Source organism: Cydia pomonella, chromosome 9, assembly GCF_033807575.1.
Source record: "Cydia pomonella isolate Wapato2018A chromosome 9, ilCydPomo1, whole genome shotgun sequence".
Lineage (NCBI taxonomy): Eukaryota > Metazoa > Arthropoda > Insecta > Lepidoptera > Tortricidae > Cydia > Cydia pomonella.
This window is the reverse complement of record NC_084711.1, coordinates 19118094-19145223: the sequence shown is the minus strand read 5'-3', so window position 1 is coordinate 19145223 and position 27130 is coordinate 19118094. Positions and strand designations below refer to the sequence as shown.

The window sequence follows — 27130 nt, the reverse complement described above, 5'->3', positions numbered from 1 at the left end:
CAATTTCGTAATTTGACACTTAGTAAAACAAATCGCGTAGGTACACCTATCGAGTCGGGCGACAAAAAACGCACCAACGTGAAATGCTCGGCTGCCTACCGGGAGTAACAAGACACCTTGTTTGAGGTAACGTTAGAAAGGGCCTTAGGGCTGGGCGTAAAAAATAGCATGCTGCGTGGGTCCTTGTACAGTTAGCAACAGAAGTGGTTAAGTGTATGAAGTGCTCAAAACGCTTTACGCATTACTCTACTCTTAGTTGGGTCATAAGTTCTGTCACAAAGGTTTTGACTGATAGAATGTAATAAAAGCTTTGAATAAAAAAAGTTTGCCATGAATTGAAAGCTTGTTTTATACTGATCAAAACGTAATATTATTAGTTAACAATTTAGATCGCGTCTTAATTTACTACTTTTTTACTTTGGGATTGACTTTAGACGCAAATATGCGGCTGGATTGTGAAAAATTATATTTTAGCAAAGGTAGTAAAAATCAGTGGGTACAATCGTTTATTTGTATGAACCTACTTTATTCGAACGTTGCAGCTGCAATTAATTTTCCGACGAGTTTGTACTTTAGTTAATACCCTTCAAACAGGGTATTTTTCAGTGATAAGCAAATTTTTGACTGCCATCCTACGAGTACGTTTGGTAAAACACGTATAGTTGCAGGTTGGCAATACCAATACATATGAATTATATATTTTAAGAAAGATAAAAGATCCTTTATGCTTTAATTTTATGTAAGAATCGACCATGTAAACAAAAAAAAACTAGGGATCAAAATCACGAACAGGTTGCGTATTTTTTACATGTTTTTTTTTTTTTTTAAATCTGAATATTACATAGAATTGTGCAAATCTGAGACAGCAAATTAAGTTTAATTATAATGTAAATAATTCAGCATTAAATAAGCTTTCAACCTATGTATATATAATAAGGGATTTTAACCTATAGCTTTATTATCAGTCATAACCTATAAGACAGAACTTATGACCCAACTAAGTACAGACAATTTTAAGGACAACTTTTGCGCAACCTACTTTTTTAAATGTTTAAGGCGTACATCAACCGGTAGCATATACCGTATACCTTTGGCCTATGCTCTAGTAGATGGCGCCACTTTTTGATATTTAACACACATCAGTGAAATAATAAATGTCAAAGTCAAATGGCGTTCCAAAACTTTTAATCATGTGTACAAATGGCTACAAAGTTTATTCTAACAAATCCACCTCTATTTCAAAGTCTCTTTGCGAGATTTGCAAGACAAGACAAATCATTTATTGCAATCATATTACATAAAATTACGTAATATGTACCCTGCAACGGCGCAGCAATCTCATAACTAAAAAAATAAACTAGTACAAAAATGTCCACACAATTATTCGAGATTACAGGCATCTACTGCCGTAAGGGCTGCGTTACCTACTTTTATAATAGGTATTAATTTAACATTGTATTATCACAAAACTCCTGCAGCGTGTAGAGAGACTTGTCTTTTAAATGTATATTAACTGCGGAAGTTAATACTTTCAAGTACTCCAAGTTCTAGACGGATAATTCGCTTTGATTGTCTCTTACAAGCAACTACAGTAATTATCATTAATTTCACAAACATTTGCCTGTCACGTTTGTCGCAGGCCCAAGGGTCAATATAACTAACGATTAATAATGTTAAACCCAATTAAAACGAGAGTTATTGTTGGCTCACTATCCCATATAGGGTTACCGATAATTAGTACCGGGTGCCGTTGATTGTGACAGTTTGTAATCGCAGATAATGGTGCATGTACCTACCACAGAGCAGCCATTACCATGGTCTCTGACAATAGGGTGGTATACTTCAATTCCTAGGATCGGATCTACTCAAACTAAAATGTCAATTTTTATTTTAAAATTTATATAAACAAATAATATAACGTTTCATTGTCTACTTTTTATTATTATTATGGTGTGTTATAATTAGCCTAATAACGTAGTTGTTGTATTTTTTATGATATTTTTGTATGAAAAACTTGAACTCGCTGTATTTTTTTAACTAAGGTATCTGAAGCTACGTAAACAAATTACAGGCATAGATATACCTTATCCTTTTGTAAGTAATATGTTTCAGAACAATCTAGCTAGTCGTTTTAAAATGAGAACGTGACTACGTTTGTATGGGGAACCGAGCTTGCTGTGGACGCGAGTTACGAAATTGAATCGAAGACCAATAAAATAAGCATTTATCTTTGTCCGTATTAGTACATCCGCCGTTTGTCTGGCGCTATTGTCGCTATGCTTACGAGTATGTTATACTCGTATGGTAGCCAATACGAGAACAATGGCGCCTGCTGCATAACGGTTTGTAGGGTGCCATTCAAATTTAAAAGTAAACGAACGGACGAATTAACGGTAATTTAAATTAAAAGTACAAAGATTGAAATAGTATATTTGTTTATTAGTAAGCTTTTTTTGCTTATGGTACTTTGAAATCGCAATATATAGGAGGACCTTGAATTTTGAAACAATATTCCCTGGAGATAATAATATATGAGATAGAGATTTATATATATAGTATAGTTTTAGAGGTATGTTATATGGACCCTGCACAGGGTGTAGCAAAAGTTGCAATATATATAGTTTAATTGTTATCATACCTATTAGATATATATAAGAGTTATAGGGTACTTAATACTAATCGACATAAATTTTCTACATGTTTAACTAAGTAACAAAAAAACTTTAAGCTATTAGAAGATTAAGGCAATTAATTTAAATTGAAACCTAAGTCTTGGGCATCAATTATAAGTGCATATAAAAAAAATACATAAAATAAACATTTAAACGAGTAAGAAACAGCATAACACACTGATATTTTTTTCTAGTGTAAAAAGTTAATCATTTGTCATAACAAATGATCAACTTTTTACACTAGAAAAAAATATGCATTAACATTGTTTGTATTGTTAGATAATTGCCATCGGCATTGTCATACAATATTTATGAGACGTAATTCGTATGATTGCGGATAATTGGTGAGATAACTACGTGTGTATTGATCCGTAATGGTGCTCGTTGGCAGTTCCGACAGATTTAATGATGGTGTTTATTTTAAATCGCGTTTAATATAATTAAGCTGCAGTATGTTAAGCCAACAGTTTTTGAAAAATTGTACCGCTTTTTTAGATTAGAATATGGTTGCCAAAAAATTTACTAGCAATGTTGAGGTCTTTCCTCTAGTAAATTCTTGGATTCGAAACCTGATTTCTCGACTTTCCCTCGATATAAAAACAAATCACGAGCACAGGTCTAAAATGCACCTTAAAATTTGTAATAATTCATCAAAAAAATAATAAGTTTTTGGCAAAAATTTCATTTTTGGTACAAGCTTTTTTCGCTGACTGTACTTTTTTTTCCACAGGCAACTAATACTCATCGAGATAATTCTAAAAACCCCAAACACAATTAGGTTGCGTTGTTTTATCACAGAGTTCCTATGGCTACCTCTTGTCTCCATCATCAGATTAGCTCGATGGTGCCATAATATTGCATTGTCACCCGACTTACATACGTATGCAAATTTTCAGCTTCATCGGAAACCGGGAAGTGGGTCAAATTTAACTTGCAAGATTTGTCCCATACATACTAACAGGGCAAGTTATAAATAAAAGCTTGTAAAAATACGAAAATTGCTTCTAAACTTTATTTTATTATTGAACGAACTCATCGATTACTTTTTTTACCTTTTACTGTAGCGATACTGTAGATTTTGTTGTGTCAAAAAGTAAAATAAAGTGCACGTGAAAAAAAGCAATCAGCTTTTTTGGACTATGTTTAAAAACAATAGTTGTAAGTAAATGAATAACTTTCGAAAATTTAAATCAGTTCCTTAAGATGACTATTAATTCAATTTTAGTTTAATTCAGTGTAACGAGTAGCCCTCATAAGTTCATTGTCTTGTCTTGTTCGTAATTTGATTGAATAGATACTGATCTTGAAGGAACTTGAACACTAATGGACATTGCTGATTTATGTGGTATTAAGGGATAGTTGGACCTAGTTTCGAAGGCAACAAATTTCGACATTTTTGTAGGCTTATTGCTAACCGGGATAGAATACATTGAGTTTTTATTGTAAGTATTCTTATTTATTGACAATAACAATATACATAATGGATATATACAGATGATTACTATAACTAGCTTATATCTAAAATAGGCCCTTGAGGCATTGTACCAAGGATGCTGGCGGCATTTCTTCGTTGTATCGCAATACTGATACGTTGTGCGAGGAAGCCGCCAGCTCTTCGGTCACCAGTTACGTCAACCAGACGTTTCGCGATTTCTCCAAAAAACTTGTGCGCGCTGGGACCCCATGGACCTAGAGTTTCAACGCCAAAAGGTACAAAATGGTACTCTCTACCGAGGCTCTTATATTTTATTAGTATTCTTATTATATGTTACTGTCGATCTTACCTACCTATTTAAACAGGTTCCTACATAGTTTTTTGAACGTAACGACCAATGACAGATGAAAGCGCGAAAAAGATAGAATCATCTATAAGTTTAAAGATATGTAGATATAGAACATAGGGCTATAAGATAATAATCATAGGCCCGCTGTAGTCCAGGCCTTCTTCGCCGTCTCAAAGGACACAGAAGCTTGCCCTTTTTTTTAGATCACACATGTTTAAATACCTAACAACATCACCGTGGACCCGGTCGAAGATGGCGGGACAAGTTTGTCGCCTTTGAACAAGACTGATGGGAGACTTTCTAAGATAGGAATACGTGGAAGAATAAGAGGCGTTTTTCCAAAAATGGGACTCATTGGCTCTAAAAAATACAGAAGTTACAATTAACTCCACTTACCACTCATGATGGTTGTCGACAAACGCAGACATAGGCGACACGTGGACTGTGTATGTGTCATTGGCGGAATACTCGAACAGTCCATAGTACGGGTTGAACAGCTCCCGCGACAGCAGGAAGAAGAACTCCCGGCTGGGCCCGCCGTAGTCCAGGCCTTCCTCGCCGTCCCAGAGCACGCAGAGCTTGCCCTTCTGCAGTTCCTTCTTGCCGCAGGACATGATGCGGCGGAATGCGTCTTCTAGAAGATGCTCGCGGCGGATGTGGAGCCTGCGATTTGAGGGGGATTGATTAGAAGACAGATTTGAACGGCCTATAGCCTAGTCGGTAGCGAACCTGCTTACGAAGCAGAAGGTCCCGGGTTCGAATTCTGGTAAGGGCATTTATTTGTGTGTTCATAACGATTTGTTTCCGAGTTGTGGATGTTATATATGTATCTAAGTATGTATTTATCTATTAAGAGTCGTCCAGGACCTAGCCTAGCATAGCCTTTGCTTAGTTTTATGGGAATTTATTTATTTATTTAAGTACATATGTTTGTCATCGAGCCTCCCACATATTAAAACTTGCCAAGACAAATGCAATTTTGAGTTGAAAATTCAAAATCCAATGGAAAGGACGGCTTTTAAATTGGCCTCTGGGAGGCTACAAGACAGGGTCTGAGAATCTTAGAAGCTATAAGCTAAGCTGTCGTAAGATTTAGATTATGATGAAAACCACGCGGGCCTCCGTGGCAGGCTATCAACAGGGTAACGATGAAGCTATCATTCAGCAACTTACTTTAGTTTTCCGGGCCCCTGGCCGTAGCCCTTGCTCTCCAGCTTCCTATAGAACGCCCGCAGCTTAGCCTCGAAGTCCCGTCTCTGCGGCGCGGGCGCGCGGGTGCTGCGTGCGGCCGCCGGCGACGCGGCCGGCGATGGCGCCGCGCGGCCCTCCGCCGGCACGTAGCTCATGATCTCCTGTTCGAACAGGCTGGAAGAGAAAGGGATGGGTTAGCTAAATATGGACATTTCTACAAATCTCAAGATGCCAGTACACTTTACTTGTCAATTGGCATTTCTAGATAAACGACTTATACAGTGTCATCAAAGTTCACTGGATTCGGGCTAGTTTCAGAGAAACTGACATTTGAGACATTTTTGCATTGAGTCAATTGATCTTATAGCTGTTTTAAATAGTTTCAGAGGTAAGGGCTGCTAAGTTAGATTTTCGTAGATACTTAAGTTACCTACATTTAGAGAACTTTTTGCTTGAGTTAAGAAGAAGAGTGGATATTTTCTTGTAAAGCAGAACTAAGTAGTGTTAAATGTCCAATAAAGGAATGTTAATACACGTAACTTTGTTAATTGTGTGCAAACCTTTTCAAGTATTTAAAGATGCTTAGTTATTAGTAAGAGCCAAAATACTTTAAGTTATTTATAGGAATTGATAATTGGCTATTTAGCGAATGGTCAATAAATATAGATCGCGCAGATATCTGGTGTCGGTGCGATTTCCTTTGCGCCGTGACGCAAGCACTTTCGATAATATCCCGAACAGGCAATAGAAATCGAGATACTCGTAGAGTTGTAAGGATATTGTGGTCCTGTATTTGTTGTTGCACATTTGTGTTTTACATAATAAAAGAAGATTTTTACCGAAAGCACAGTGGAATTAGGCAGAAACGACCTCAATAAAGAGCCCTATAATTAACTTATGTAATATTATTAGGTAGGTACCTAATTAACCACCTACTTATCATTTCGCCAAATTATGAAACATAAAATAAAAATGTAAGTACAATGCAAATCTTTAAGCAAATCGCGGTTGGAAATATTTATAAAAAAATAATTGTGCAAGTACCTACGCAATTAATTTCATCTTCGTTTGGATCATATCTTCAAGTTACAACCGACATAAACCTTACTGTAACAAGATAAGGTCTGATATTGGTCTTTTAAGTTGATAACGTAATTAAAACAAAACAAGCATCATGTGTGAAAGTCGGCGAACTTGAGTAACAGAGCGTGAACTATTAAATTATAATAGAGAAGGAACCGGCTAATTGCTGGCCTCATCAATCCTGCAAGCGTGGGAGGATCGCAGCACGACAATACTTACGATTATAGACTGATGCGGGAAGGTGAACATTACTTACACCCCTTGGTGAGTTTACTTTTAGGTATCTATTAAAATGTAGTTCAGCTAACATACTGTAAGTACATGAGGAATGCGAACTGGAAGTGTCTTGAAGTTTCCACATAGGACAAGATAGAATAAAAAATCATCCCACCACCATACCATACATTTTATAGTGCTGGTACCGTATCTAAAAGCTATCGCTAAAACTATCGCGACGCAAACCATAGGTTTTTGAAAGTATCGATTAGGATACCTCAGTGACATTGAGTAGCTATCATTAACATATTTGTAAGTAGCGTGAGCTATGCAAAAACATCTACTCATTAAACCCACGACGACTCCACGGCTGCATTTCCAGTCTTAAGGCTCCATATCTGTTACAAAATCAACGTTATGCAACCCAAGGCTCCGCTTTCCCGTTTCCCGTGAAACGGCTAAAATGCCCACGAGGTGCAATGAACCGTGATAGATTATATCCAAAAAGAGGAGCGCAAGGCCGGCCCACATTAGACAGAGACAAAAAGCTCTGGGCTAGTAATACGAGTATAGTAATCGATTTAGGCGAGCGAGATTTAGGTGCTCCGCCCCCCGCTCGTGGTGGAGATTAGGTAATTAGTATAATTTCATTTGGGCCCGATGGCTGCGTTCCTTTGACCGTCTTCGCTTAATCGCTGATAAATCTCGATTGAATATACCCATGTTTTCTACACGAATCTCATGTTCTACATAGGAGCTTTGAGAGAATTGCTGACCGGACTAAATTCTGCCCACGCAACACACAACAAGCAAAAAAAAACCTAGGTATTCTTTCAAGATTTCTGTATATAGCCCTAAGCATCATGCTTCATCGGCGTTTTATGAGTTTTTCAGTTAAGAAAAAAGTTGCACTACCTTCTAGACACATTATATTCATTTAGCGATGAAGTCCAGACAGGCTTGAATTAACCCACAAAGAACTGAGTTTTGGACGGAGAAAAATGGAGGCATTTGATGTCAGTTAATTCGGGTCTTTGCGCCACAAAATTGAGTCAAGTACGCAAGTACTTTGGTAATCTAAAAATAAACGTTACCATTCAACAAATTATGTAACCTCAAATTCGTAGTCTAAACATAGGAGTTCACTCCAGTGTTTCGCAGAACCCTACGCCATTCGGCACGCCGCGCCACCCAAATGCAACCCGTTCCTTGTAAGGACGAGTTTCGGACGCCGGAATGGCTACCATGCAATTATTGTAAGGCCAATAGTAGCATTCGCAACCATAAATTGATGGTATGAATATCTTATAAAAATAGAAAAGTGACCATGACTTAATGCGCCAATGCCAAAGGCAGGGATCGACCAAGGTTCCAGTCCTTTCGTGCTGATGCCAATACCTCTTTACCGCCTGGCAATACACGTCATCGACCCAATTTCCTAAATACCTACATGCAATCATGGAAGGCTTATCCATCCGTCATCATTTCATAGTAAATTAGAGTAAGGACTTAGTATTCTACATAATTCTTCAGCTCCATGCTCAATGCCAATGACAGTAATTGCTTTCATTGTTTGATCGATAGGTCCGCAGTTATTTGTACCACAAAGGCTAATAATTGAGGAAACATTTCGGTGCGCACCCGCAAGGCCGAGTCCCGACGCGGTGGGAATGACCTAAAATTACACTGGCATCTAAAGAGATACTTGGCGCGTTACATTGTGCTTTAAACTGAATATAGAAGGAGCTTAGGAGCTAATGCTTTTTAGGTTAGGTGTAGGGTTAGAGTGTAGCTTTATTTGACGTTCATAAGCGCATTGTAATATGCCTACTTGAATAATAAAATATCTTTATCTTTTATTTTACATTTTAGGAACGCTATCAACTATGCTACCTACTTTAGGTACCTTTCAGAGTAGAATACAGGGAACTGAACTCCCTTGACTCCTCAAGAATTCACCTAGCGTTATCTTAGGTTAATAACGAAACCGCTCACGGCGCTTTGGGCTAAAAAACTGATTTATACCTGTAATGGCGTTCACTGTCATTATACAAGCATCCGGCATATCCTACGCATATATCATTGAGCCCCCGAAAGTTAATGATTGGACGGCGCGTGCTTGGCCCGGGGGTACCAGAGGCGTTCTTCCATTTATCTACCAAGGTGGCTTGTTTGATCGCTTTGATAAACCAGCGTAAAAACACGCTCTAGTTGTTAAGGATCTCGAGGTCTCCTTACGTTAGTTCGCTCTTGGTTGGTTCTCAAGAAGTCTATAAGAATACATGACCAGACTGGCTCGGTCACGCACCTCGACAGGTGCGCAAGGTGGGGCTATAGGCTCCAGGCACCAGCGATGCTCTCCATGATAACGGCTGATGTCTTGATAATGATTTAGGCCTAGTGGTACAGCACTAGTGCCTTTGGCAGTTTTCGGCTACAAATGGCAATTCTCTCTGTTACAAAGAGAGATTACAGTTCACCGCTACAGATCGGTAAATATGAAGGTGAAATTAGATGCGAAAAGTGAGCAGAGAAGAATGTAGGTAAGGATTTAGCCGTAATTCATTTATTTCATTCATTGGATTTATTATAATGTTTACCCGTTAATTAATATTTATATTTACCCTTTTAGAGACACGCTGACACATTTAGTTCAAGAGTTCTGTTTTGTAATGTATTTTTAATATAGAAGGAAACTCATATGTCTAGAAATTGCATTGCCATCTGTTTAAATAAGGACAGGAAACTCTGCAAAAACAATATAAATACGTCAACTTGGAAACTAAAATGTAAACCCTTGAAATGCACGATAACACACCCATTAGACGTTAATAGAGGAAACGCCAAATGAAGCCGAGCCAACAAAAACAGAGAGGTCCGATAGAAATGCAAATATAGATTAGATTATATATCTAGGGTTACCAGATACCCATTATAATTCCTGAAAATGCGAGAATTATGAACAGAATTTCGATTCACAATCCGCAAGTTGGTCTTCTCAGTAAATGATCTTAGTGACATTGAAAAAAAAGTTAAATAATATTTATTTGAAAGGGGTAAAAATACCGAACTACAATGTGTCATTTTGTCATGTCATTTTCTTATGATACCCACCGGCCCTAGCAAATGAGCAATCTACCGAAATTTCTTACATTACAAGAAAAATCCTGACGTCTGGTAACCCTGATAGAATCTGGATATCGGGACGAATAGACATCCTGCCGTTGCCTCGTGGTATCGAGACGTCTCGTTCCCGTTTTCTGTCGTAATCGTTACTTTAACACGTTAAGGTGACACTAATGATTGCAGCGACCTCTTAAAATGTCTCGAGAATCTTCTGATCGACGTTCATCTGTTTTCCGCGCAGATAAACCATTCTTCCATCGTTTAGTTTCTTGGAATATTTCGTAGCGCGAGGCAAAGTTTGCTAGAATTTTAAAATTGAAAAAGTTTGTAAGTTCGGGCGATATTAAATTCCAGAAATCGAAATTACAGTTTCGAGTCAATCAACGAAATCATTGAATAAATCGAAGAAGATAACCGGCTACATGAAATGAATATCATCAATAAGTTGGTATTGGCATCTTAATGTGTAATCAAAAATTCCGGTGCCATAGCTCCGGCCACCTGTGATTAGAGCTCCCTAGCTCGTAATGACTGCCTGCGCGGGCGCCGAGGGCCTCGGGCATCATGCAGCCTGTATCTTCACAAAACCTTTTATAACCGGTAATTAACTTCATGTCTAGTATTATTGTAGCTAGATGCTCGTAAGACTATAAGTAACCGGAGGTCAGACGTGAATTGGTTTGCCTGTAGGATTAGGCTGAATAAGTTTTCTGAATAACCGACCCTGGCGCATGGCAGGTAGACGCACACGCCTCGAAAGGGATAGATTAACGACAGATCTACACTCGACGCCATTTTTTACCAAACTTCATTACAACCCGCTTTGTCTGGATTCTTTATTGTCATTGACATTTGATTAGGTAGGAGTGACTCCAAACATTTTAAACAGCCATTGTACCGTAACGCTCGGAAAGTATCATATTACTTCCGAGAATAATTCTAATATTGACACGTACTCGGATTCGACTGTTCCAACACAATAGGCAGCGATTTAAGTTTTATTAAAGTCTCCAATTTGGTGTTTACAATAGGGCGACCTTTTTAGAGTCTATACGTGCTTAATATCCACAAAATTACTTCCTAGGACTACTATTAGGTTAAGAAACAAAAGGTTACTGCGGTTACTTTGTGCATTGATAATAACATTAATAAGGCCAACACTAAGACCTTAATTTCGCTAGTGAAGTATTGCCATTCTGATTTGATTAGGCATTAGTCATTCTCAGAACGCTAATTGCAGCTTCAAGTGCGTTGTTAACGATTTGTTGTGCATGATTTATTTGACTAATTGTAAACTGTTTGTGTACTTAGCTACTATGAATGTTCGTTAGCCCAATGAGTATTAAATACATACTATAATAGTAGGTTAAGTTTGTTTACACTTAGGTTTATATTCGTAGGTACGATAATAGTCAAGCATTGATTATTATTTGTTAGATTGTAATAATCATTGTCAATCTAAGGTCAGTTTTCTAATACACATGAAATAAACGACATATTTGATTCATGATATGAATTGATTACAGTTTACTTACTTAGTTTCTATTTGTTAATTTCGCAATAACATTATTTTTAAAATGTACCTATTCTCAGTGCTTGAACGTATAGGATTTTATCTATTATTTGTTGCGAGAATATCATGTTTTTCTTTAAGGTGCAGGGTAGGGCAAGGCATTCTCCATACAAACCTTGTGCAAGTTTTATTCGTTAGTTTTGGTACTATAGCATTTAATTTCATTTTTTGCTCATATTGGATATACGCAGAACTTGAAGTAGAAATTTTTCTTTATTAAAAAAAATAGAAAAAATAATAATAATAACAATAATACATCAAGCCCTAGCTGACAGAAAAATAAACATATTTACCAAAAATAATAACTGTAGCGCAAACAGAAAGGAAGAAAAACGCGCACAAAGTTTGTATGGAAAGAGCTTGCCCTAACCTTCTCATTGAATTATAAGTGCCATATTCCTATGTATTTCAGATTATTCCCTGTTTTTTGAAGGACTATTAGTAATTGATGAGCCATGTATCTACGCCCACAAATTACAGTTTCCCAGAATTTTACAAATTGATTTAGCTTTTATAATTCAAGATCGGAATTAGGGGCATTAAATGATGGGTCTGGTGAGGATAATCATAAAGATTCGCTATAAATAAAGATGTTACATATTTCATAAATGAATAACATAATATATACGACATAACAGGTTACCTCCAAAATTTTATAAATAAAATAGAAACTTACGAAATTCATATCATGGTAGAACTGGTAGAAGCGTAGATGCATTTAACATACTGGATGAGCATGCGAAATTAAATCTTACACCAAGGACACAAGATTTCAAATGTATAAATTACATTTCTTTGTTTATTTTACAAATTAGTTCACATTTTACAAAGTAGACCAACAGTTGCCCTACAATACAAAGATAACGATACTGAGAATCAGATACGATCGCCCGGTACCGAGGAAAAGTGCTGGACTTTACTTTTTCACGGTTTGATTCGCCGACTCATTCAACTATGGATTCAATCACTGACTGTTAACATTTGCATTAATTTATTAGGTAGTTATTATAGCTACCACATATTGCTAACGCTCTCGAACAAGTCCATTTTATTATTATAAACTCTTTTATTGCTGACTACACTATCTTTCCTTTACATGTCTATCTAGTATTTTTCAGGGCCTTTCTAGTGAACCTAAATTCAATATGTTAGTGTTTTTTTTCCTACCTTCTGACTGCATCAACCGATCCATTTGGCGTAGATATTGCATTATCACCTCCATTTTAGCGTATTATTGAAGTTTGCCAAATTTTAATTCGATCAGTGACCATCAGACGAGAAGTGGTTCAAATTAAAGTTCAAGAATTAAAGCACACGTATATATATATATATATATAGGGAGTGAACCTAAATAAAAGTACGTAAAAAACGTTACCTACGCTACGTTTTTTGGTCAATCGTGTATACAATTACAATAACGCCGACTTAGTTGCAATGAGTTTTAAGTATTTGAATTCGATTTCATTTAAGATTATAACCGTTTCTTGAAAATATTAAAACCGGGAAGTTACTGAAGTAAAACAGAACAAGGAACTAATTTTCTAAGTATTTACAGTCACAATTCGTTTTATTTGAAACGAACCAGTGCTAATATACCGAACATTTCTGGACAGGTAAACAATACGTACAAGGTTTTAGTAAATTAGCATATGTACAATAACTGTAGCATTCTGTACATTAGGTTTTACGGTGGATATTACGATACGAAGGACTTCCGGACGGTGCGCGTGCAATATTTGCACAACCGTATTGCGCGCTCTATTAATAAATACAAAGGCCATGTTCTTCTTGTTAATTTAATGGTATTACAAAAATTGTAAAGTTTTAACAATTTAGTTTCACAGTTTAGTTTTTATTTACCTGCGGCGCAAAAAGAGGAGTGTTATATGTTTGACGCCAATGTTTGTCTGTCTGTCTGTTTGTGGCATCGTAGCTCTCTAAGGCCATCCGGGGTCGAATCTGTTACTGTAAACCGACCTAAGAGACTACAAGTTTTTAACACCGCGCACTGTGGTTTTCATAATATGAAAGGAGGTAGGCAAGGCCTGAAGTCCTGATATATCAACACAATTAAACAGCTAAAAAGGATGTGCCATGTTCGTTCTATACATAGTTTTGCTGTGCGTACAAAGGGCAAACAATAGTATTTGCCTTTTGTAAGTAATTAATTGCAGCAGGAAGTCAACGGACACAATGCGGGAGCCCAGCCCGACTGACCCCCCATCGCATAAGGACAATGTATTTCCTTTTTTCAAACAACACTAATGGAAGTATATATACTTAACATGTGTTGTATCAAGATAAATTACACTTAGTTACAATGGAGTAAGGTACACAGAGGAAAAGATACGTGGGGTTATTTGAACGTCAACCGAAAGCCGAGCATATGGTGGAATATCGCAATGTGTTTGATGTTATCTATTCAAAGTTGGCGAAAGGCTTTTAGCACATTTGGTCTCTTTGTTAGAGTTTCTTTTGTTTTTAATTGAGCTATTAATGCACATATACATGTTTTGTCTGTTTTTTTTACCCGTTCACGCTTTGGGATGCAAATTGAAGATTGCAAAATGCGATGGCCCTTTTATGAATTAAATGACTAGAAAAAAAAACAAGATGATAGATTTAGGAAGACGAGTTCAAAGCATATACATATAAACGTTAGTAGTTAATGAAATAAAACATGTATTACTTATTTAATAATGGATTTTAGCACTCCCTTTACAAAAAAGCGCACCTGGTGCTCGAAATAGAAGAAAGCTTCGAAGTATGTACAGTAAAGGTATTAGATATCGATACGGACGAAGTGACAAAAATATGTACACACTACCTTAATATATAGGCAATAAGGTCGTGTACACATATTTTTGTCACTTTATATTTAATACTTTAACTGTACTTACTTTAAATTACAGTTAGAATCATTATAATTTATTGCTGGCATAAAAATATAATAGCCTAACCCACCTCCTAAGTTTTACTTTGGAAAAATTAAGTATAATGATTTAAATTTGATACGTCTAACATACTATATTATTTGGGATCATCTCAGCAGCTAATTATCTAGTTAGGTATATTGTCGGACCTTCGGATTTTAAATTATCAAACATGATAATAATTACGTTGTAAATATCGTAAACGTAATAAACATAAAACAAATGTAGTTCATGCAATTATACAGGGTGATTAGTTATGCCTGACCATACTCTAAGGATCCCGGGATATGGCTTTGGTTTCATTGTGCCTAAATTTCATAATGCCATTATTGTATTTATATGTCCTAAATTTCATAATAACTATAAAGGCCTATTATTCATATCGTCCAAGTCTCAAAAAACCTAAATGTCAAAAAGTATGTTTCACCAAATCAAATACATACCTAATTCCGACGGATTTCTTTTTTAAATATATTAAGTTTTATTACGTCTAAAGGGCATTTTTATAACCTTTTTCGTATTTACAATATTTTTAACAATCTGCCGGAGCTAAAGGCAGACAATATTGGATAAAAAACCGGCCAACTGCGAGTCGGACTCGCACAGGAAGGGTTCCGTACCATTATCTATAAAAACGGTCATCCATCCAAGTACTGACCCCGCCCGACGTTGCTTAACTTCGGTGATTGGATGAGAACCTCGAGATTGGAAATAATTATAAATTTTATTCTGTTTTTAGTGTTTGTTGTTATAGCGGCAACAGAAATACATAATCTGTAGAAATTTCAACTGTCTAAGTATCACGGTTCATGAGATACAGCCTGGTGACAGCAGGGCGGACGGACGGACAGCGGAGTCTCAGTAATGGGCCCCGTTTGACCCTTTGGGTACGGAACCCTAAAAAGCACTCATGAAAGTCTGTAAGTTGACATTTAGGTATTATGAAACCACGTCAATTTGAAGTTTAGGCATTTTGGGAATGTGGTATTATAAAAAAAAATAGGCGTTCTGAGATTCAGGCAGTTTGAAACTATTCCGTTTTGAAATCTATAGGAATTTTGGTAAATGGATAAAATTAAATTAAGATCAAATGAAACCAAAGCAGAATCTGTAGGTCCCACTACGTCATACTGAACAACTATTACTAAGGAGTCGTCCCAAATTCGCAAAAAGAAAATTCTGTCATATGATTCTTAAATAAATGTCTTTTTTTTATTATTAAAGGGCCTCTGCGATGCGATGGTCGCTTCGGCCACACTCACGCCTCAAAAGGTCCGGGACGTAAGATAATTGGTCAGACATAACATAACAAAATCACTCTGTATGAACGCAAATGTCTTCATTACATTAATATGGAGTGGTCAATAAAACTAATTGAAATTGATTGTAACAAAGACACATGTGTCGGCTTTCATGAGTATATTAGTGTAAATTGCTTTATAGCAATAAGGATACATAAACACGATTGTTCGCTTGTAATATCTCGATTACACGGAAATATATTACCTACGTGTTATTAAATGTCGATTTAGAAAATGTATTGCTCACGTAATATGCAAGTGGATTAGGTACTCTCTCGAACATTACGTTCACTATGCGCGTATATTTTTTGCGTCTTTGTATCTTTAAGCATTATCACATACATTGAAGAGTCTCTAATAATATACTTGTATATTTTACTTCTACTTTCAGATAGGTAGGTATATTTCAGATAGGTTTGTTTAAAAAGGTTTGTGAAATCAGTATCTACCATCTATGAACTCTTTTACATATATACATATATGTTAGTACTTCAAAAAAGGTATACTTATATCTAAGATAAAAAAAAATACCTCAGAAATAATCTTTAAATATTTCTATAAGTAAATAAGATTAGCAAAGTAAATTTGCAAAAATAAGTTACCACGGATGGACAGGAAGCAAGGACGCTGACCGATTGCCGCGCCCGCGCCTACATGACCAATTATTGGCAAATCGTAAAGATATTGTCCTTCGATCAATACGGCTTGTATTTAATTAAGATATAGGGACTTCCTACATTTTCAAAATGAGATTACACGGTTTTTAAGGCGGCATCGGAATAAATATCTCTGCTGAATTGATATCGAATAAATAAGTACGGTCATGTTGATCTAAACGCTACTGAACGCTACGCATCCAGCTTCATCATGCGAACGGCTAAGGAGTGGAATTCACTTCCTGCAAATCAGTTCCCAGTCCACTATAATTTGGATTTTTTAAATCGAGAGTGAATAGACATCTTTTAGGTACGCATGTTCCATCCTAGACTGCATCGGCACTTACCATCAGGTGAGATTGTGGTCAAATGCTTACCTTTTCCAAAAAAAAAAACTATCTACGTTTCAAGCTAATAAGGTTGTCAATACTAACGTTATGACATCTCCAATGTAAAGTAAACCCTAAACGGCTCAATTATTGTCCGTGACTATACCAGGTGCTTGTATTGACAAGCTTAATTTAAGGGCCGGTACAGACGGACTGCAACTCGACTGCAACTTGTATGGGAACTGCATGCCGACTGCACTCCAACTGCAACGTCGACGTGCAGTTCCCATACAAGTTGCAGTCGAGTTGCAGGTCGTCTGTAGCGGCCCTAAGTCTTGAAGTTGCATAGGTATTAGTTGTCAAATCTAACAAACTGTTGATAAATCCCTGTCATTTTGACATTTCGGTTTGTTAGAAAGAGACAAAGTTTAATAGAGTATTTATATATATATATATACCTATCTATTACATATATCGTCGCCTAGCCCTAATACACTACCTTAAAGTATAGACAATAAGGTCGTGTATACATATTTTTGGCACTTTGTCCGTGTAGATATTTAATATCTTGACTGTACCCACAACACTAGTCTTATTAGCATTTGTGTAAAATGTCCCATAATGTTTATTGTTTTGAAATAAGCGGGTTACTGTTTTGTTTACTGTGTTTGCAACGTTTTCAATTCAAAACAATATCTCCACTAAAAAATCGTCGCTAAAACAATTGGAACTCTCACCTCTACGGTCTGAATAAGAACATAAAGCATGCATTTTAAGAAGCTAAGTATGTACAGTCAGCGTCAAATACTTTGTAGCAGTCAAAGTGGCCAAATAGTTCGGTACACCATACTAAATATATGGTGTACCGAACTATTTGGCTACTTTGGTTGCTACAAAGTATTTGACGCTGACTGTACTACTTCAAGTACGTATTTGCATTGAAGCGTACGAGTATGTTTACATTCAAGTACATACTCATTAAAGAGAGTACCTTAAGTTCGAATCATTTGCAACGGACGCACGTTACTACCATTTCGAGACATGTCGTCGCAAAGATAGACAATCTTAAATGTTCAATTATGACGCTTATCTGCGTCATTAATTGTGATGACTCATCATCGCGTCTTACTCTGCTTACAAATGCAGCATTGTTGGTCATTTTAGTGCATATAGTAACTTAACGGCAGTTTAAATGTGCATATACCAAGGACCACAATGTTAGGTGCTAAAATTACCTTACTTTACAGGGCATATATCGTACTAACATATTATATCTAACCGATTCGCTCGTGTAAACACGACCTTATTGCATATAAATTTTTATTTTGATGCGATCAAGATGGTATTGATAATAGGGTTGTTTCCAATTTTTTGAAACGCTTGTATTACGATTCTATATTAACTAAAAGTTGCCCTAAAATTTAACTTTTATACTAAAAACGGCTTTAAATATGTTAAATTAACAAAATATATTTTGACAGATGCTTTCGCGCCCAAAACGCTCTTTGAAAATTGTGTGACGTCACAGTTTACGGTTTGACACATAACTACCTACACACGTAGAAGATACGAACTGTCAACTGACATTTGTCATTTGTTGTTTATCGCCTAACTGTCAACAGTGTCAATTCGAGAGTTCTTCATCATCAGGATCTTCAAAGACGTTTCGAGTTTGGTCACGTGACGTGTGCCAAAGGATATTTTAAATTCAATATATACAAAAATATGGTCATTACAGGTCCCCTAAAAGTAGTTTAACATGTTCTTATAATCCAAAAGAATTTATTGGGATACAATTCTGCCCTAAGTTTTGTAGATGGAAACAACCCTATTGAAATAAAGTTATGTTGTTATTATTACATATTTTCATATATGGCTTTATAATAGGTATAAGTTTACTGCTATATTTTATAGGTACTCGAACGGAGTCCTGCACTTGGTCATAAATTAAATGTGTTATTAGGCACATTAAAAAATAAGTTTTGTATGCAAGAGATAGACCTGATAGAAGCGTCCCGAATTACCTAAAATATTTGTAAATTAATTATTTAACATAAAAACTCTTCTCAGAGCCTAAATAGTAACATACATATCTACTATCTAGGTAATAAAAAGTAAACAAAACCGATTTGATCACTAATTTCCCCGTGATTCTCCGAATCATAACTTTGGCTCCATTTAACATACTCGTTGAAGAATCTTGTATTGAACGTTGAATGCACGTTTCATACCTAGTCGGCTACCCGGTGGAATTCTAGTAACCATACTCAGAGCTGTGTGGATCGTCACGAATATACTTAAATATTTATAAACAAAACTTTGTTTACACGATAGCTGCTCTCAGTCTAAATTATAAGTAAAGAAAATTAAGTAAAACCGCTTTGATCGGTGTATTCCCATTTCGGTACAACGGGATCCACGTGATCGCAGCCATACATTGATATGGAGCTCCTATACCCATGTGTGTCCAGCGGGGACAAATGAGAATACACCCTTTAATCGCTAAATAAATTCCCCTTGGTTCTCCGGGACCTAACTTTGCTCCATTCAACAAACCCGTTGAAGAATCTAGTCGAGTGAAGGTTGAACGCTCGTTTCGTAGTGGGCCCGGTGGCATTGTAACATTTGTAACCAGCCCTCCCGTCCGCCTTGGCGAGGGACGCTCTGTATTAATTACGATCAGATGTTTTGCAGTGTGCGAAAATACGACTTATAAACTAGGTCGTTTTTAGATAAATATGTATTTTTGTTGTCTCTCTCTTTTCAGTATAGAAAAATGATATCAGTGTCGATAAACAGATGAAAGGCCTGCCTGTTGAATTAAACAGCTAGAGTGAGATCAAGCTAAGTTGGCAGCGATTTTGATAGCCCAGACGGTGCAAGTGTTGTTTTTAAACGTCATACTTCTATGAAATTATGACGTTTACTTAACACTTGCAACGTCTGGGCTATCATAATCACTGCCAACTTAGCTTGGTATGACTAATAGGTATTGCTTTTGCAAATCATTTCTGGTTTATAAAATTTTCTTAGGATACTAAACATCTCGGTAATTTATGCATTAAATTTGAAATAATTTTAGTTTTCTCAAGATATACTTTTTTTAAACAACCATATGGTCGAACTTATGACCGTAAACTAGTATTTAATCGGAGATAGAAATAAGAAAAAAAGCTAATTTAGTGTGGTAAAACAACACGCACGAAAACATCGATTCTCCACACGCTGTGTAATCCATAACATGGTGTTTGTCCAGAACGTGACGACCGATCCTAATCCTAACGCAACGGATTACAAATATCAATAAACACTCTCATACATCTTATTTTGAAAGCTATAGAGTCGGGATTTGTTTGATTGGAGTAGATTTTTAAGTTAGCTTTTTAGTTATCTAGCAGTTATTTCAGCCATCTCGTATTTGGCTCACAGCGCGCTGCAAATTTAGACTTTAGTTAAACCTAACAAAGTCGCATTTATCTTGAGCACACGCTTGTAATAAGAACTAATGTCAATGAAAGCAATAGATCGTATCGAGATCTCCGACAATAGTCGATTCCCATATCCCCCGATTACCGGCAAACTATTACGGTTTACGACGCTTTGATTGGCCCCGTGACTAACGATATGGGAGCACGAAATACGTCTTAAAACTCAAACGATTTACGATACCCATAAAAAAAGTCCCGTCCCTGTTATAGATAATTTAAAACCAATACCGGCGAATAAATCACACCTCTGTTCTATAGGGATTAAAGTTATTAGTATTATTTCCTGTTAACTAGTTTTTTTTTTTAATTTATTTATCCGCTTCCGTTCTATGTTTTGTAATCGTTAATTATTTTTAACCTTTGTCCATTCCTTTCACTGATTATCGTTATGCTATGAATGTAAAGCTAATGATAATCATAATATTAATAATAATTAGTCACTGTTTGGGTTTGTAGCCCTAACGTATTGTTTTATCGCAGATAAAATTCTTTCGTTTCGGGAGCTTTTGTTAGGATTTAACTGAAGTAACTTTTTTATACTTATATAATTATGTCGACAAAGGAAAATTCTTTATTGCTTTCTAACGTTAAAAGAGAAAGAGTTTATCAATGTTTGTCACTCAAATGCATGTAAGACTTTTTGGTGTTACAGTCAACTTTATCACCCTAGAACGGTAAAAATAAATGTACACATTTCCACCTTATTACAATGGCATAAGGTGGAAAAGTATATACATTAGATGTTTATGAACAAGGCGTGCGCTCGCGCATAATGGAGGGTGCGCGGCCGATTCTTTTGATCGCCGCCGCCTTCCAGAAATCGGACAAATCCTAAGTACAATGGTATGGGTACGCGGCATCCCTGTCTTATCCCATACAGCGGCAAAGAGGTTTTGTTTGTACACTTGTGTGTCTGCTCTATATTTAAACAGATTTTAGTTGTACATTCAGTTGCAAATTTACTAAGGCCATGAGGAAAAGACCGTCTGTCATGTAAGAGTGTCATGTCATGAAGTCTAATGGTGCTTCCACATTGGCTTCTAACATTGTGTGAAAGGGACAACATAATAAAACACTATCAATACTATCATGTTGTCCCTGTCACACGATGTTATATAACATTTTATAACAGCCAATACTATAGCACTATAAGTAGAAGCTCTTTCGTCGCTCTAACTCTTCCGTTTGTACACTCTACTACTCCATCAGAAGGTGAAAGTCTTCTTTTCTGACTGTGTCTGAGGGTAGGAAATATTCAAATACGAGAGTTCTGGCCCTACGTTCTTCCCAACCAAATATTTTACATGCCGACCTTCTCTACATTGACTTTATTTCTTGATCCGATATGTTATGTTAAGAGTCGCGACTTTATCTTGTTAAGAAATGTAGTTTTCGCTTTTGCGGGTTTTTCAACGATACTTGAACGTGTGACCGCTGTGTGATTGCAGTAAAATAAGATTGCGATTGCACGTTCCTAATAAAATGGTCAGTTTGTCAATTTTATTTCGCCACCCATCGACTTCAAAGATTGAAACCAACGGGATCCGACGGGTAAAGAGGCCGCGGATACCTCTACACGTCATTACTGTCACCGCAAGATCTTAGACAATAGGCATCTTAAGGTATGTTCCTTAGGAATACCCATTTCCTAGTTATGCTTATTAGTCATTTGGTACTATTTCAACACAAATAGTAAGTCTGGAGTAGCGTGGCGAATTGCGTTTGTTAGTTGGCTGTTAAATGTGTATCGAGGCGTGGAAAATGGCAATTGTGAGGTCATCGTAATTCGTTTATGCATAAATTCTCTTTCAGATGCAAACAAGTTGAAGAACTATTTACAAGAGCTGTTTATACCTATTTAAATAACAACTTTTGAGTGACGTTACTTCTCCAGTAGAGACCATAATATCTAAAGCCTATCTTACTTTAGATTGCCAGATTAAGTGGTGATTCAGTGAAATAGGAATTGGTCAAAAATGTACAGATGGCCGTATCTATTTATTTTCCTTTCTAAAAACTCGTAGAAAAATATGTCTATAAAAAATTACGAATCATACTGTGATCAGTGGGGATATCTCTGGTTGGCTGAATTGTTTGCCAGGTCATGAAACTGTTACTGTTGGAACAATATATACTCTTTTATTAATTTGTGGTCTCTGTTATTATACGTCTTAAAATCAGGATCTGTAATCCAAGGGATGCAGTGCGCGCTCTTCGTTGGTAAGCCGAAAGGCGTATCCTATTTTTGTCTCCCAAAGTTTACAATTTGTTGGACATGAGCTATTTATTTGATGTCCGCGTTGCTGCGGCGGCCTAATGATTATTGCGCCGCCTTAATATATTTCAACAGGCCCACGGACGACCTACATATCACCGTCCTTGTCCCGCCCAGTGAATAAAGAAGATAGCCTTATCGATCGAATTCTGTAACATTTCACGCTTTAAAAATAGTCTGTTTAGAAACTTGAAACTCTTAAGGGCAAAGGGTATTTGGAAATGTTGCTGAACTTTACTTGGCAAGTTAATTGCTCAGGAAACCGTAGCATTATCATAATGGCTGAGATTAATCAGGCTTTATGGGAAGGAACGAGGCGGTGGGGCTTTGGCCGCGGCTGTTAAGTACTATTGCCATTATGTAAACCCATTCTAAATGATACTGTATCGTTAATGGTTTCGGAGGATGTCAAAGAAATTGGATAGTGAAATATGTTGCATTTCTGGCTGAATAGACAAGCGACTGTTTAAAAACGATTGTCCAAAACAAGTCATCCCTTAGGTAATACTCTAAGCGTTCGTACTCTATTGCGTACCAATAATGATGTGGTATTACCGCGATTTTAGAGCCTGACAAATTTTACATTTGAGCAGACAAGTCCAGAACAACACAGTTTGTCGACAAAATGATTAATGGTACTTTAAAACTGTTAAATCTAAGATCCTTGGTGGAATTCTATTATCCCCGCGATCAGAGACTAGGATCTAAAGAAACAATGGCCCAACAAATCAGTTTACATTAAGCAAGCTTCGTGAAATCCACATTTGCGGAACTGGTCGTTCAATTGAGCCGGCGCGCGCGCAGGTGACGTCACGGCTGTCTATCCCGATCTAAATTATACGCTCACTGAGATATCGATCAGGCTTTAGCTATTTAAGGAATAACTTTCATTTACGGTAGGATACATTTAATGAATTGTGTCTGAATTTGAAGTAAAAGTTACTGTATGGTAAGGATTTTTGAAGTTTGCTAAGATTTTTAAATATCCTACAAACCTAATATTTAGTGAAAGAGTACAATCTCTACTAAGTTGCTCAAGCGTGTAGTTACGTATGTGTCTGTCCGAATTTCTTGCATCAGTATCAGTACCATACATATATTACAATCATCATCACGTATTTCATCCTATTCAAGGTGCCTTTTTTTACAATCACACCATATCATATTACTACTGTAATTCCCCTTTTCAATACATATAATGATCAGCATCTCGTGTTAACGCGCAATTTTTCCGCGCTTCAGTGTTAATGTTGGTATAATAACGTATTGTTGCAGTAATTACGCAGGAATTAGCACTAGTAGTACAAGCAACACTCTTGACTGTTCATAGGTGGACCTTATGCGTTTGTAATAAGGTTTCAAAGTAATTAACACTGAGGGCGAAGCGTCCTTCGCTGCACACAATAAGGGTCACCGCAGTACCTTGACCACCGAATAGATTTTATCATTTTATCGTATTCAGACGTCGCGGAATAATTGCTTTAATTATAATGCATGATAGTAATGACATGATGAAAGGGCTGTGACGTCGAGTGGTTGAGGTGAATATGAACTTGCGATGTTACTGAACTTTGAAGTGGGAGAGATAGGCAGTGGGATTTGAATCCTGTGGTGTGCCGGAGACTAGTTTGATTTTCTTCTAGGTTTAAAAGTTTGTGTCCAAACAATATAACGCGGTAACCTTATTGCCTCGCTTTTGCATGCTCTCGCTCCACAACTCAACCAAATTGTTTTTCACTTAGCACAAAAGAAAAGCGCTTCGCAGAGATTTGCCGCCCGAAGCTTCACATCTCAATGGTTAAAGCTACTGCAAATAATCTTATATTAGATAATGAAGAGTTTAACTAAACGTGTGACTCTAAACAAGAGCAAAGTTGAGAGCGAGAGCTGTGAGAACACATTAATTACAGGAACAATGACAACCGCGACAGATTAATGGTAAGTTCAGCATGGCGTAATTTTTGCATAACCCAATAGGAAAGCCCGAGAGAGCCGGAAGCGACTAAATGGAGACATGAGCGTAAACACATTTGTTATGTTGCTCTTGTGCGCCTTACAGAGTTATTTTACGCATATCCGACTTGCGGATAATTTACGTCCGATGTAGACATGATTTTGAGAAGCTTCTTGGAATCTTTTAATTCGCTTTCTCGCGCCTACAGTTCCGCTCCACCACCATGTAATGGTTAAGAAGGGGCGAAGGAAGCGTAAGAACTCAAGAGCAGACATTTAGGAATTGGAGTTATTCTAGGATAACTCTATATGGCATCCAGTTATAGAAAACATAATGAGGTATTTGTGCGCCACTAAGTTGAATTAAAAATTGTGTAGTTTTGGAAGTATCTCCATATTTTATAATCAGTTTAACAGTCGTCGTGTGTACTGGGAATGAATACCGGATGATGTTGGTGTTTTTTTTGGCTTAACTGCAGATGCGTGAGATATCCGTCATGAAATGAATAGAATGTGCTCCAATATAATGTCAATGACTAAAATTATGTTTTGTTTAAATTTATGACATGGCGTTAAGATATCGGCATGGCCAGATAAGCCTAGAAGAGGTATGTTTTGAACCTTTTCTTTAGGCAGGTAGATCTAGAAAGGGTCGTGGGGCCTTAAATGGCGCTGGACAGACAAACAATTGCCTACATTGCCTCTACGGATAATCCTAACCTGATCCTGCAACTGATTGTCTAAAACTGTTTTCGTTCAAATGAAATATTTTGGTATAGTATCACCATGAAATAAGCCTTTAACCATATGTGTATACGCAAAACAGAACAAATTTTTGGCCTGATCTTCTTGTGGTTACAAGCTATCTATCTTACTAAGTTTAATGAGTTGGTGCGAGTTAACCTTTTCTTGTCTTAGGGTTTAATATACTACAACGAACATGTACAAGTTGCTCAGTATGGCATCAAATTAATTAAAAAAAAGGAATATTTCCGGACAAATCGAACCACAGTTGTCGTCTGTCGGACGCACCTCACGCAACGCACGCGCAGTGACGGCGGCGCATCGTGCGAATAGGAACACTTGCGCAAGCGGCTAAACTAAACCGGGTAACTCTTTATTACCTCTACGTTTCGCTGATAAATTGGGACGATACACTTTAAAAATAGCTTACTTTATTGTGTAACTAAGGTAAGGTTGGATGTCAAAATGCTTACCAGAATTATAACGCTATGTTAATTTTGATAGACAGCTAAGAACAGCTATTGTTTGTTTTTCAAATGAGAATCTTTACGATGAATTATGACGGTAGCTGGTCATTTACATATGTAAGGAGAAAAAAACATCGACAGATGAACGCTCCTTGTATGGTTGAAGGAGTCAATTTTGGGTTTCAGAACAATAGGAACAATTATCGGTCTTTCAAATGTGATTGATGTATTCTGCCTTTAATCACATAAGATCAAAGTCTATTTCTAAATTCTGTTAGAGCACACCAAAATTACGTTATCATGATCAAATTCCCCTAAATTATGAATTTGGTCCACCAAAACTAACTTATTTATTAAAAATACGTTCTGATGGACAGATGACGCTGAATGTCTTAGATATGATATGACCCCCGTAGTTTTCCAATTTGTGACGCACTGGCGCCGGTGGGCCCCGTGGACTCCCCGGCCCCAGTTCCCCTCATCACTTAACACTACGCTTTAAAAACGTCTGATAACTTACAGACTGAAGACGACGCCGAAGGTCTTGGATATGACCCCCATGGTCTTCTTCCAGCCCTTGACGAACTGGCGCCGGCGGGTCCCGCGGACCCCCCGGGCCTCCAGCTCAGCGTACCGGTTAATGTTGGTAGCTAGATACCCTCATGTCCACAACACTACATTCACTTAGTCAGACGTCTTTTTCACTGTTCTTTTCAAATTGTCAGTAAACTTTTTGAAAAACTTCGTAATTAACTGGGATGTTTATCACGGTGCCTTTATCAAACACAGTTAAGTAAAAAAAAATCTAAGTAATATAACACTGGGGTGCACGTTTTGGATCACAGTTCCTTTTTCAAATCGTCAGTTACGTTCGAAATTTTAAAAATCGTAACACTGGGCGCATACGCGTAATCTAATTCTAAATGTTTATATCATATTTAAAGTATTATTTTAACTGAGAGAAGCTTAGTTCTCCATAGAATAAGTTCGAAGTCGTAAGTGTGCGAAGCGCGCGGCGCGGGGACGTGCGTGCGGCGGCGCGGCTCGGGCGACACTGACAGCACAGCGTAGCAGCTACGGCGTAGGGGCGAGCTTTTGCCGATGCTCCACTTTCAGGCTGAAAGCTTGCGTCATACAGTTTATGTACAACTTTGTAGTAGGTATAATGCAAAGTTGACAGCGGTTTTGTTTTTATAGCGATTTTTTATGCATTATTTTTTAGGCTGCGTGCTTTTTACGTTTGTGTTTAGATATAAGATATAAATAAGCTTTGTAGGCAGGCTTGATGTAGAATTTAAAGTGTGTTATAATACCTTCTTTCATCGCCGCAAAAAATTAT

At 37.0% G+C, this 27130-nt stretch overlaps 1 protein-coding gene across 13 annotated transcripts in view; it reads right to left on the bottom strand.

The window, feature by feature from the left end:
- Positions 1-27130, bottom strand: part of LOC133521606 (E3 ubiquitin-protein ligase HECW2) — a 143372-nt gene that overhangs the window by 5527 nt on the left and 110715 nt on the right. For 12 of the 13 annotated variants that reach the window (XM_061856658.1, XM_061856667.1, XM_061856668.1 and 9 more), the window contains 2 exons: positions 5630-5821; positions 4853-5119 (listed from right to left, as the gene is read on the bottom strand). In XM_061856658.1, the coding sequence (XP_061712642.1) occupies positions 4853-5119; positions 5630-5821 (459 nt within the window). Of the gene's footprint in view, positions 1-4852; positions 5120-5629; positions 5822-26311; positions 26864-27130 lie in introns of those variants that run through there. The other variant, XM_061856672.1, reaches the window with a different exon arrangement.